The 14,246-nt window shown below is 46.0% G+C and overlaps 1 protein-coding gene across 6 annotated transcripts in view; it reads left to right on the top strand.

Annotated features, from left to right (window-relative positions):
- Positions 1-14,246, top strand: part of ANKS1A (ankyrin repeat and sterile alpha motif domain containing 1A) — a 138,750-nt gene that overhangs the window by 54,179 nt on the left and 70,325 nt on the right. For all 6 annotated transcript variants that reach the window (XM_081324516.1, XM_081324515.1, XM_081324512.1 and 3 more), the window contains one exon: positions 9,042-9,162. In XM_081324516.1, coding sequence (XP_081180642.1) covers positions 9,042-9,162 — 121 coding nt within the window. The remainder of the gene's footprint in view (positions 1-9,041; positions 9,163-14,246) is intronic.

The raw sequence follows: 14,246 nt of genomic DNA, 5'->3' as shown, positions 1-14,246 counted from the left end.
CTCGCCCTCAGCAGCACCTGGCCCGGAATCACATGCGAAACAAGCCCGGCAGAGGAGCCGGAGCGGCGAGCAAAGACGCCCGCCCGGATCCTGCAAGGCCCCGGCCGAGACGCACCCACAGCAACGGAGCCGCTCCGGCTCCTCTGCCGGCCTTGTTTTGCATGTGAGCTACTTTGCCTGACGCTGAGAAGACCCGCTTGGGCACTCGGGTTGGTGTCAGTCTCCGCAGGCCCTTCTCGTTTCCAGGAACGTCAAGCGCGCTTGGCTCCCCACCCCCACGGCAGGGCAGGGCAGGGCAGAGACTTGCTCGCCCTTCTGATGGCCCTGAAGAGAAACGAAGGGCTTGCAAACTCCCCGCGAGAAGCTGGGCGAAGTGCGCGGCTGGGCGAGTGTGTGCCTGCGCGCGTATTTATGAAAGAAACGCTCCGAGAGTTCTTCTTTCTCCGCCCCCTTGGGGGGAACTCTAGCGACTGCTGTAGCCGCGCTTCTCTTCTCGGCTCCGAAAATAGGGATTTCTACTCTCTCTCTCTCTCTCTCCCCTCCCCACCCCGCATTCTCCTGCCTCTTCGATTGCGACAATAAAAGGGCGAAGGGTGCGCTGGTTTCTTCCTCCTTCCTCCCCCCCTCCCCTCCCCTCCCCGATTGTCAGGTGTGGCTTCGACTTTAGTTTTTGCCTACGGTGCTAGGGAGTTGCCAGTGGTGGGATCGTTTTCGGAGTTGCGTGCTTGGCCCAGAGGTGCAAACAAAATGTTTGGAAAAAGGGGGGTGAGGTGGGGTGGGGTGGGGTGGAGGAAGCAGTTTGCCTAGCAGCCGAAATGGGGGTATATAGAGGATGGGAGGTTCCCACCAAGAGAGCCAGCAGAGTTGTTGTCGAAGCGCGTCACACGCCTTTCCAACCACCAGAGAAGGGAGGAATAAGAAAGAAACACACACACACACACACACACACACACACCAGGAAATCGAGAGCGCCGCCTTAAGTTAAAGGTGGCAGACGGGCCCGAGAAAAAAGGCTGCAAAACTCCAATCTTTTAAAGCGTGCGGTGTTGTTGTGTTTTTTTTTCCTCCCCCCAAAAGTGAACGGCAGCTTTCCGTACTAGTGTATTTGTACTGCCGCGAGTGACAACTGACAAAGCTTGCCGGTGTGATCTTGATTTTGGAACTGATGAAGTCTGTTAACTAATTGATTGGCACTCCGGTCGCTCATCGCCGTGAAACTAGACCTTGTTTTTGGGTTTTTTTTTATACTTTGGGCTGATCAAATGGAATAAATGGAATAAATAAAAACACTTGCATGTCAAGACACCAGCACAAAGACCAAGGTACAAGCAGCTCTCCTTCAGTCATTATTGAAACATTTGATCAGCCCAACTTCTTCTTCTTATTATTATTATTAAATCTGTTTTTTAACCAAGCGTGACTTCACTGAGCTGAATAGTGCAGGGTTGCCTGCGTGTTTGCTTGTTCCGGGTAGAAAAAACGCTGTCGACCCCGGCATCTTTTGCGGGGAGGGGTGAGGTGGGGTGGGATGGGGTGGAGGAAGCAGTTTGCGAAGCAGCCGAAATGGGGGTATATAGAGGATGGGAGGTTCCCACCGAGAGAGCCAGCAGAGTTGTTGTCGAAGCGCGTTTGCTTGTTCCGGGTAGAAAAAACGCTGTCGACCCCGGCATCTTTTGCGGGGAGGGGTGAGGTGGGGTGGGGTGGGGTGGAGGAAGCAGTTTGCGAAGCAGCCGAAATGGGGGTATATAGAGGATGGGAGGTTCCCACCAAGAGAGCCAGCAGAGTTGTTGTCGAAGCGCGTCACATGCCTTTCCAACCACCAGAGAAGGGAGGAATAAGAAAGAAACACACACACACACACACACACACACACACACACACACCAGGAAATCGAGGAAGCTTGCGTAAGATCTGAAGGAGACACGATCGTGGGAAAGGCACCGAGCGTGCCGTGGAAAAAAATAGAAAGGGTGGACTTGGGCTCGGCTGGTTTCGCAACGGGAAATGGGAAATCCCCGCAAAAGATGCCGGGGTCGACAGCGTTTTTTCTACCCGGAACAAGCAAACGCGCAGGCAACCCTGCACTATTCAGCTCAGTGAAGTCACGCTTGGTTAAAAAACAGATTTAATAATAATAATAAGAAGAAGAAGTTGGGCTGATCAAATGTTTCAATAATGACTGAAGGAGAGCTGCTTCAGTACCAAAATCAAGATCACACCGGCAAGCTTTGTCAGTTGTCACTCGCGGCAGTACAAATACACTAGTACGGAAAGCTGCCGTTCACTTTTGGGGGGAGGAAAAAAAAAAACAACAACGCACGCTTTAAAAGATTGGAGTTTTGCAGCCTTTTTTCTCGGGCCCGTCCGCCACCTTTAACTTAAGGCGGCGCTCTCGATTTCCTGGTGTGTGTGTGTGTGTGTGTGTGTGTGTGTGTGTTTCTTTCTTATTCCTCCCTTCTCTGGTGGTTGGAAAGGCGTGTGACGCGCTTCGACAACAACTCTGCTGGCTCTCTCGGTGGGAACCTCCCATCCTCTATATACCCCCATTTCGGCTGCTTCGCAAACTGCTTCCTCCACCCCACCCCACCCCACCTCACCCCTCCCCGCAAAAGATGCCGGGGTCGACAGCGTTTTTTCTACCCGGAACAAGCAAACGCGCTTTGACAACAACTCTGCTGGCTCTCTCAGTGGGAACCTCCCATCCTCTATATACCCCCATTTCGGCTGCTTCGCAAACTGCTTCCTCCACCCCATCCCACCCCACCTCACCCCTCCCCGCAAAAGATGCCGGGGTCGACAGCGTTTTTTCTACCCGGAACAAGCAAACACGCAGGCAACCCTGCACTATTCAGCTCAGTGAAGTCATGCTTGGTTAAAAAACAGATTTAATAATAATAATAAGAAGAAGAAGTTGGGCTGATCAAATGTTTCAATAATGACTGAAGGAGAGCTGCTTGTACCTTGGTCTTTGTGCTGGTGTCTTGACATGCCAGTGTTTTTATTTATTCCATTTATTCCATTTGATCAGCCCAAAGTACAAAAAAAACACCAAAAACAAGGTCTAGTTTCACGGCGATGAGCGACCGGAGTGCCAATCAATTAGTTAACAGACTTCATCAGTACCAAAATCAAGATCACACCGGCAAGCTTTGTCAGTTGTCACTCGCGGCAGTACAAATACACTAGTACGGAAAGCTGCCGTTCACTTTTGGGGGGAGGAAAAAAAAAACAACAACGCACGCTTTAAAAGATTGGAGTTTTGCAGCCTTTTTTCTCGGGCCCGTCCGCCACCTTTAACTTAAGGCGGCGCTCTCGATTTCCTGGTGTGTGTGTGTGTGTGTGTGTGTGTGTGTTTCTTTCTTATTCCTCCCTTCTCTGGTGGTTGGAAAGGCGTGTGACGCGCTTCGACAACAACTCTGCTGGCTCTCTCGGTGGGAACCTCCCATCCTCTATATACCCCCATTTCGGCTGCTTCGCAAACTGCTTCCTCCACCCCACCCCACCTCACCCCCCTTTTTCCAAACATTTTGTTTGCACCTCTGGGCCAAGCACGCAACTCCGAAAACGATCCCACCACTGGCAACTCCCTAGCACCGTAGGCAAAAACTAAAGTCGAAGCCACACCTGACAATCGGGGAGGGGAGGGGGGGAGGAAGGAGGAAGAAACCAGCGCACCCTTCGCCCTTTTATTGTCGCAATCGAAGAGGCAGGAGAATGCGGGGTGGGGAGGGGAGAGAGAGAGAGAGAGAGAGAGTAGAAATCCCTATTTTCAGAGCCGAGAAGAGAAGCACAGCTACAGCAGTCGCTAGAGTTCCCCCCAAGGGGGCGGAGAAAGAAGAACTCTCGGAGCGTTTCTTTTGTAAATACGCGCGCAGGCACACACTCGCCCAGCCGCGCACTTCGCCCAGCTTCTCGCGGGGAGTTTGCAAGCCCTTCGTTTCTCTTCAGGGCCGTCAGAAGGGCGAGCAAGTCTCTGCCCTGCCCTGCCCTGCCGTGGGGGTGGGGAGCCAAGCGCGCTTGACGTTCCTGGAAACGAGAAGGGCCTGCGGAGACTGACACCAACCCGAGTGCCCAAGCGGGTCTTCTCAGCGTCAGGCAAAGTAGCTCACATGCAAAACAAGGCCAGCAGAGGAGCCGGAGCGGCTCCGTTGCTGTGGGTGCGTCTCGGCCGGGGCCTTGCAGGATCCGGGCGGGCATCTTTGCTCGCCGCTCCGGCTCCTCTGCCGGGCTTGTTTCGCATGTGATTCCGGGCCAGGTGCTGCTGAGGGCGAGCAGAGGCGCCCGGGCCGGATCCTGCAAGGCCCCGGCCGAGACGCGACCCCAGCAGCGTCAGGCAAAGTAGCTCACATGCAAAACAAGCCCGGCAGAGGAGCCGGAGCAGCTCCGCTGCTGGGGGCGCGTCTCGGCCGGGCCTTGCAGGATCTGGGCCGGGCGCCTCTGCTCGCCGCTCCGGCTCCTCTGCCAGGCTTGTTTCGCGTGCGAGCTACTTTGCCGGCCGCTGCTGAGGGAAGATCTCTGGAGAGGAGCATAAGGTGAGCTGCTGCATTTCCCAGCCTCGGCTTATACTCGAGTCACTAACTTTTTCCATTTTTGGGGGGTAAAATTAGGGGTCTCGGCTTATATTCGAGTCGGCTTATACTCAAGTATATACGGTAGGTTGTTCATCTCAAATTTAACTTATAGGTAATAAGAACAAACTAGGATCAAACTGATTCTAGAGTACATTTTTAACTTAAACTATAATTTACAGAAGCTATTTACAGAAATTGGGCTTGAATTAAAATAAGAAAAGGTGAAAAGGAGAGGGAAACATGTAAATTAATTAAAACTTATCCAAGTTGGACTTGTGATCTGTTCATAAAACATAGCATATTAGATTAACCAAAAAGAAGAGTAGCTTTCAATGATGCTCAGAATCTGCAGCTATTTAGTCTCCAGCTTTCATTGATACAGGAAAACATATGCTAGCTTTCTGGCAAAACCCTGTGAGATTGTGGTTTACACATAATAGTGTGAACAGTTGAAGGTAGATAGTAGCATCACGAGATATCCAGAACAATCCCTGCCTGAGCTGCTCGATGTCCTCTCTGGGCTGGTGGTTGAGTTCCCGAAACTTATAGTTTTGGGGGACTTTAATCTACCATCGCTGGGAGGATCATCTGAGTTGGCTCGGGAGTTCATGGCTTCCATGACGGCCATGGACCTGACGCAAGTAATTTTGGGACCGACTCATGAGGGAGGCCACACCCTTGACCTAGTTTTCTTATCTGGACGGTGGTTAGATGATCTTGGTGGGGGCTCTCCAATTATTATGCCCCTGTCATGGACCGATCATCATCTCCTGCGGCTGGTCTTCCGTTTTGCCACCCCCCGCCGTGGGTGTTTGGAACCAATTAAATGGTACCGCCCCAGACGCTTAATGGATCCCCAGAGGTTCCAGGCAGCGCTGGGGTCCCCACCTGCCTCCCTTGCTCACAGCTCGGCAGATGCCTTAGTGGAAGCCTGGGAAAGGACGGCCACTGAGGCTCTTGACCGAGTTGTACCCCTGCGGCCCCTGACCCGGTGCAGATCCCGTCGAGCTCCATGGTTCTCTGCGGAGCTTCGGGAGATGAAGCGTCGGAGACGGGGCCTAGAGAGCGGTTGGAGGTCCAGCCGATCCGAATCCGACCGATTGCGACTAAGAGCCTACATTAGGTCTTATCTCGCTGCGATAAGGGAGGCGAGGTCTAACCACTTCGCCACCCTTATCGCGTCCGCAGATAATCGCCCGGCCGCCCTGTTTAGGGTGACTCGCTCCCTCCTAAATCAGGAGGTGAGGGAGGATCCCTTGCAGGGTCGTGCCGAGGAGTTTAACCAACATCTGTCGGACAAAATCGCTCGGATTCGGACCGGTCTGGACTCTGACTGGGCAGAGTCTGACGATCAGGACACTGGCGGTCTTGTCGATATCATCTGGGAGGAGTTTGATTCTGTGACTCCGGAGGAAGTGGACAGGATCATGGGGAGGCTGAGCACCACCACGTGTTTATTGGACCCGTGCCCTTCCTGGCTGGTTTATGCAGCCCGGGAGAGGACACGCAGCTGGTTCCAGGCAGTTATATCGGCTTCTTTGAGTGAGGGTAGCTTCCCCGCCGTCTTGAAAGAGGCGGTGGTGAGGCCTCTCCTCAAGAAGCCTGCCTTGGACCCAGCTGTATTAAACAACTTTCGTCCTGTCTCCAACCTTCGCTTTCTTGCGAAGGTTGTTGAGAGTGTGGTGGCGCATCAGCTCCCTCTGGTCCTGGATGAAGCGGATTATCTAGACCCGTACCAATCGGGTTTCAGGCCCGGGCACAGCACGGAGACGGCATTGGTCGCGCTGGTGAATGATCTCTGGAGGGCTCGGGACAGGGGATATTCCTCTGTCCTAGTCCTATTAGACCTCTCGGCGGCTTTCGATACCATCGACCATGGTATCTTGCTGCGGCGTCTCAGGGGATTGGGAGTGGGAGGCACAGTTTTACAGTGGTTCTCCTCCTATCTCCAGGGACGTTCGCAGTCGGTGTTGACAGGAGGACAGAGGTCGACCGCGAGGTCTCTCATTTGTGGAGTTCCTCAGGGGTCGGTCCTCTCGCCTCTCCTGTTCAACATCTACATGAAACCGCTGGGTGAGATCATTCGTGGCTTTGGAGTTGGGTATCATCAGTATGCTGATGATACCCAACTTTTCCTTTCGACCCCAAACCACCCCAGTGATGCCCTCAACGTGATGTCCCGGTGCCTGGAGGCGGTTCGGGTCTGGATGGGGAGGAACAGACTCCAACTCAACCCCGACAAGACTGAGTGGCTTTGCATACCTTCATCCCGGGTTTATTCGGATGTTCCACCTCTGGCTATGGGGGGTGAACTATTACCCCCCGTAGATAGGGCTCGCAACTTGGGAGTCCTCCTAGATTCACGGCTCACCTTGGAAGACCATATAGGAGCTGTGACTAGGGGGGCCTTCGCCCAGGTTCGCCTGGTGCGCCAGTTGCGGCCCTATCTTAGCCGGGATGATTTGTGCACGGTCACTCATGCGCTCGTGTCCTCTCGTCTGGACTACTGCAACGCTCTCTACATGGGGCTGCCCTTGAGGACCACCCGGAAGCTCCAACTGGTACAGAATGCAGCCGCGAGAGTTGTGTTGGGAGTCTCCCGATACTCCCACGTTACACCGCTGCTCCGTGAGCTGCATTGGTTGCCAGTTGTCTTCCGGGTGAGATTCAAGGTACTGGTAACAGTGTTTAAAGCCCTTCATGGCATGGGGCCGGAGTACCTTAGGGAACATCTGCTGCCGGCATCAAGCTCCCTGCGCCCTGTGCGTTCCCACAGAGAGGGCCTCCTCAGGGTGCCACCGATCAGAGAATGTCGATTGGTGGCCCCCAGGGGGAGATCCTTCTCTGTGGGCGCTCCGGAGCTGTGGAACCAGCTACCGGTAGAGCTCCGGATGGCGCCCGATCTTCGCTCCTTTCGTCACGATCTCAAGACGTTTCTGTTTGTTCAAGCCGGCCTAGCCTGATGGGGATTGGTGGGGTTTTTTTTTAATTTTGTGCTTTAATTTTAACTTGGTGTTTTAGAATTTTATTCCAACTGTTTTAATATGGGCAATTATTTAATCCTGTTTTAACGTTTGTATTTGTATTTTATTCTGCCCTGTGAACCGCCCTGAGTCCTCAGGGAGAAGGGCGGTATATAAATATTATTAAATTAAATTAAATTAAATTTTTCTTTTTATATATTCATTCTCCATACTTTCATAACCAACACAGCAATTCTGCCTTTCCCAAGTATTTCTTTTGATACCTGGAGAAAACGGTCACTCAGTTCTAAATGCTTTCAGATGAAATTTACTATCCTAATCCATTCCAGATTGTATTTAGATCCAGCTCTGGCACTGAAGCAACCTTTAGGAACTGAAACAAGAACGGAGTTTGTTTCCTACATTACTAACAGTGCAGCTAGATGTAATTGCATAAGCATCATCCTGAGGGAGCTGCGTGTGTTGCCTGTTTATTTCCTCTCCCAGTTCAAGGAAATTATTTTGATCTTTAAAATCACATATTGCTTGGCATCAAAAGGTATAAAATATCCATCTGTACCAGCCTGTGCTTTAAAATTTGCTGGAGATACGTCTCTTCAACGTATTTTCCATGCATTATGGTAATATGAGATTTGTCACAGCACCTGACTTTTGGATTGCATATATGATTCATACCAATGAAGTTGTGTTTTTATCACAAGTTAAAACCTTTTTGGGGATACTTCTATTTTAAATTGGGTTCTGTTAAATAGTGTGGTCTGGACCGTGAGGGAACAGATGACAATCGGAGACTCAGTAACTCAGCTTTTATTCTGTTCTGAACATGACAACCGGAGCCCTCTTAGAGCCCCTTAAATACTCTAGCCAGTGCGCTCTTGACCAATCACTGTGTTGGAATATCCCGCCGAACGCTGGTCAACCAATCCGAGTGCCCGCCAGCGCCACCTGCTGTTGTCGGTGGCCGAGCTGTCAAATTACCTCAACTATGTATACAACAGGTTCTAAATGCATAGTGTTTTATTATTGTATTCACAATTACATGATTGTTCTGGAATCTTATTTCATATCTCAGTCAGACAACTTTGAATGAAATAATAGGTTTAAAAGAAATAATACTATATACAAAACATGTACATTTTCTACCTAAATGGAGGAATGTTAAAATATGTAGTTCTGAGACTACCATGCTGTGGCTACTACCTGATGCTTCGTATAATACCGAAAATTTATGAAAATACACCAGCTGGATTCCAAAGGGAAATAGGGTTTGTGAAAAAATATAGAATTAATGGAAATTCGGCATAGGGAGAAGGGATTCAGTAGGGCTGTAGGGCCATAGGAATGCTAAAATTTGTATTTGTTTTTCATGTATACATGTATATTAATCTCTTTCATGTTTTGCAGCGATCATGAAAAGTAGTCAATGCACTATTAGTTAATAGTAAGAGATGCAATTATTATTAATTTATGCCTGTTGTCTGATTAGGGTTTGGTCACCAAAAGAAAAAGTAGAGGGAGCACAGCTGATGAAGAAGAAGAACATCCTTATGAACTCTTGCTAACAGCAGAAACAAAGCAACATGTTACAGTAGATAAAAAAACAAAAGGTAAAGACTGTTATTGCAAATTGTACATAATTAGTTATCCCCAAAACTAATTTTGGGCAGAAGGTAGGAAACTGAAACAGTGTTAGCTTTTCTTTTAAGTTAGAGGGATTGACTTGTTTTGTGTGCCCACCTAACAATTTCTTTTCATACGGCTTTGATTAAAATATTCTTGCTTTGGAATCTTCCTGGTAACAGAAAATGACTCAAACTTTTGTTGTATGTTTATTATAGAAAACCAAGCATAAGTGTATGGTTTAAAGTAGCCACAGTGTTTTGCAAGACACCTCAACTGTTTTGGAAATTTCTCCTTCCTCTCCCAATTTGTGTGCTCTTGCATACGCACTTTGCTGTCTTCATTTTGCAGTTGCTAGCAAATTCATTCAAATGTATCTCTTACTGAGCTAGTGTCCATTGTCCTCTCATATTACTGAATTCTCACATCTGTAAGAGCCTAGCTAATGTGACTTGTTTGTGGAACAATCTTAGTTCTTTGCATTTTAAAGGCTGATTTGAGGTTACTTTATATGTTCATTTTCCAAGCATGAATTCATACTGTAATAGAAAAAGGGTTGATTGTTTCTATTCTTCCTATACATGCTAATGGTTTCTCAATATTCTGATAAAGGTAGAATTAATAATAAGAGCTATTGCTGTTGAAAAAGTAGCACTTTAGATTTTGTGCTACCTTTGTGCTATTGTGACTTAAAATTAGTCCCATTGTGTTTTCAGGTAAAGACATTAGGCATTAACATTCTTTTTATTTTTTCATCTGAAACATATCTTATTAAGTCAGCCCATTTTCTCCATTGTAACAATTGATTTCAGTAGATTTTGTACAATATTTCTTAAGTAGCTTTAGAAAGAAATGCCTACTTAGTTTAATATTTTTCCAGAAGAAATAATTCAGTAGTTATATAACTTTTCTAACTATATGGCTTCAGTAAACAATTGCAATACTAAATAATGAGAATTAAAGTAATCTCTTAAATAGAACACTTTTGATTTGCTTCATAAAAATAGTATGACTTCTGAATCATACATCCTCTTTTATTAAAAAGAGCATTATGTGAACAGTAGGAGAAAATAATCAAATTTGGAGTCCCGTCTAAATTTAAACCATATTTTAATATTGTAAATATGAATTACAGCAAGGCTTCAGTTCTCATGATTCCTCATTCTCTCCCATAATTACAGTATTTTATTATCCAGAACTTAGTTCTAAAATACAGCTGAAAGTTTTTGTCTTTTGAGATGTCCATTTAACATTGAAAGGTCTTTTTCGAGTCTCTATGCATCGCACATATCAACTATGCAGATTTTTACAGTCATCAGTGGAAACTCTTTGAATTTAGGTAGCTTTTTTTAACAGGAAGTGCTCTCTTCAGTGTGCATGATCCTAAGTATAATTTTTCACCTTTTCTCATAGTTTCTTTTAGACTATCACAAAAAGAGCAACAATATCTGATCCTTGTCCATATTCATTTGTTTAGTTGAAGGCAAAGTCCTGGGTTTCTTTTTCCTGCATTTGTCTTCATGTTCATTTTTCATTTCAAGGGAAATTCTATTCCCAAAATGTTGGGTGTAGACAATAGTTTAGAAATTAGCCTACACTTTTCCAATAGACTGTTGCCCAAGTCCCATTTTGCAAGACCTAAAATTGCCCAAAATATATTCTTTCTCTCCAGCATGCTTTGAAAAGAGTCATATTATCAAGAACTGTCCTTGTTTCCAAAAATTCATCAAACCGACTACCGGTTTTTCCTACCTGCATTTACTATTGCATCTTGAGTTACATCTAAATCAATACTGCCAGTTTTTAAGAACATATTCCAGCATGTTGTTTTTAGCAACTGTTCTTACAACCCTCTGATCTCAGATCCTCAAAAAAACTTCAGAAACATCAGCACTTTTGTTGTCGTCTGAGAATGGACTTCAGACTCTGTCTTCCAGTACTTCTTTATCACGGTCCCTATGAATAAAAATTCACGTCATGCACTGCTTCTTTAAAACATCCTAGGAACTTAGATTTTTTTTTCATTGGAGCCCTACCCCATGCAACATAACATTATTTAATTTACCGTATTTTTCGGACCATAAGACGCACTTCCCCCCCCCCAAAAGTGGGTGGAAAAATGAGGTGCGTCTTATGGTCCGAAGGTAAGCGAAAACTCTTGTCTCCCGTTCAGTCAACGCCGTCCATCAGCTTCATTGGAGAGACGTGATTGAATGAAGACATGGAATTCTCCGCCCCTCCCCGCGCGCGCCCATTTTCTTTCTTTTACTTCACCGCTAAAGAAAGTTTTTGCTAAACTAAACCTCGTAGGCCAATTTGCTGCTACACTGGCCACCAGTCCTGTGATGTTCTCTATGAGTGCAAGTGTCTTTCTTTCTTTCTTTCTTTCTTTCTTTTTTTCTTTCTTTCTTTCTTTCTTTCTTTCTTTCTTTCTTTCTTTCTTTCTTTCTTTCTTTCTTTCTTTCTTTCTTTCTTTCTTCCTTCCTTCCTTCCTTCCTTCCTTCCTTCCTTCCTTCCTTTCACTCTCCCTTCCTTCCTTCCTTCCTTTCTCTCTCTCTTTTTTCTTCTATCCTTCCTTCCTTCCTTCCTTCCTTCCTTCCTTCCTTCCTTCCTTCCTTCCTTTCACTCTCTCTCTCTTCCTTTCTTTCTTCCTTCCTTCCTTCCTTCCTTCCTTCCTTCCTTCCTTCCTTCCTTCCTTCCTTCCTTCCTTCCTTCCTTCTCTCTCTCTCTCCCCTCCTTCCTTCCTAGTATACCGGTACTATTTGGTTCAGCATATTTTTTTTTCTTGTTTTCCTGCTCTAAAAACTGGGTGCGTCTTATGGTCAGGTGCGTCTTATGGTCCGAAAAATACGGTAATTCATTAAATTTTGAGGCCACCCAACTCCAAAAAATCTCTTAATGGCTTTGTTGTTGTTGTTAGCTGCAAAGTCGTGTCCAACCCATCGCGACCCTATGGACAACGTTCCTCTAGGCCTTCCTGTCCTCTACCATCTTCTGGAGTCCATTTAAGTTCACGCCTACTGCTTCAGTGACTCCATCCAGCCACCTCATTCTCTATCGTCCCCTTCTTCTCTTGCCCTCAATCTTTCCCAGCATTAGGCTCTTCTCCAGTGAGTCCTTCCTTCTCATTAGGTGGCCAAAGTATTTGAGTTTTAGCTTCAGGATCTGGCCTTCTAAAGAGCAATCAGGGTTGATCTCCTCTAGGACTAACCGGTTTGATCGCCTTGCAGTCCAAGGAACTCGCAGGAGTCTTCTCCAGCACCAGAGTTCAAAGGCCTCAATTCTTTGGCACTCAGCCTTTCTTATGGTCCAGCTTTCACTGCCATACATTGCAACTGGGAAAACCATGGCCTTGACTACACGCACTTTTGTTGACAGGGTGATGTCTCTGCTTTTTAGTGTGCTGTCTAGATTTGCCATGGCTTTCCTCCCGAGGAGCAAGCATCTTTTAATTTCTTGGCTACAGTACCCATCTGCAGTGAATGGCCTACAATATTTAAAATACATAACTTAAAGAAACATGACCGCCAAAAATTTGTGGTTCCTCCTATTTTCTCAGTTTTGCCTGCCATAATGCTGACTTCTAAAAAGTATTTGCTATTGATGCCTGCAGCAGAAGTGCATGACATTGAAGGTACCATTTCATATGTATATGTATTGCAGCAGTAGACAACCTCCTTCGGATTCCTCACTTCTTGTGCATATGGAGGGTTATGGAGAGTTATGTCATTGACTCTTATTCCCATTCTTGGGCTTTCACTGAACAGCAAAGAACAGATTGTCCTGATTTTAGGCTTCAGTCTGGGAACATGTCTCTTAAGAAAAAAATTAAGCAGTGTCAAAGACCTGATTCATTCCATATTTATAAATATAAGGTTTGGAACAACAATTCCAAAGGAAAAGCATTCCTCGATTATGGAGGAGACTTGAAAACAGAAAAAGGATCCTCTGGTATAATGGCTGTCCCATGATAATCCCAGTTTCCATTGATCAAAAGATGATGGATCAGTTTTGAGCGCTTGAGTCCCATTTTACAGATATCATTGAGTCCAAATGAACAACAACAACAAAAGGACAAAACCAGGATAATATTAATTCTTCTTGTCTTATTCTCAATTCAGAAGTTCAGGACCAGTTGAAAATTCTGTGGCCATAATTCTAACACCACTCCAATGCTGATCTCTGATCTAGTAGAAAAAATATCTGTGCTGGAATTATACATCACTAAGAGATCATTTAAACTAATACATCTTATCTCAAAAGATAAGATTAGAGAAGGTTAACTTCATTGCAATCACATTATTTCAGAGCAATAGTGTCCTCACCATCTTGTTTTACTGTGGAGGTTCTACCTCTGTTCCAGACTCTTGTACCTGCTCTTAAAATGTTGTGACTTATAAATTGGCAGGCACTAAATTATTTGGTTACTTTTTCTCTCTTTCCCAGTGCAGGCACACTGAGGTAATAGTCACAATACAACTTCTTGCCCTTGCAGCTTGCTGTTTCTAAATGCATATAATTCATTAGTTGTAATACTATATTAGTTATAATAAGATATTTTAATAACTTTCTAACTATAACCTATTGTCCGTCCTCCCTTCTCTGCATTTGTAATTCTCTTTGAAAAGTAAGCTCCAAAATGAATGACAGGTCAAATGTTCATAGAAGGCTCATGATGCCTTTGCCTAGAAGACTCATGATGCCCTCCAGACATGATTACTCTTCTTTTGAAAGGCAAGCATTAAAAAGACAGAAGAATCACCAGGCTTCACAAGGGACTCTGAAACATTGTGTTGCTTTTGCATTTAGTTTACTATTGTACTCTACCAGTAAGCCTACTTCAAAATGATTTGAGAAAAAGGCACTCTGTGATGGCCCTCCATTCAGGAAGAGTCACACCCTATGTTTTGAGTAATATGGTATTGAGACATTGTCCCAGCTTTGCAGCAGATGGTAGAGTCTCACCTTTGGCTTTGTCCAATGAATGGCCTTTATTGATACTCCCATCACATTCTTTTGCTGGGAATTCAATTGTAGATAGCCATATTTTCTTTGGAGATAAGAGATTATA

This window comes from Vipera berus (assembly GCF_964194415.1).
Source record: "Vipera berus genome assembly, chromosome: 3".
Classification (NCBI taxonomy): Eukaryota; Metazoa; Chordata; class Lepidosauria; order Squamata; family Viperidae; genus Vipera; species Vipera berus.
This window is presented reverse-complemented; position numbering and strand designations above follow the sequence as displayed.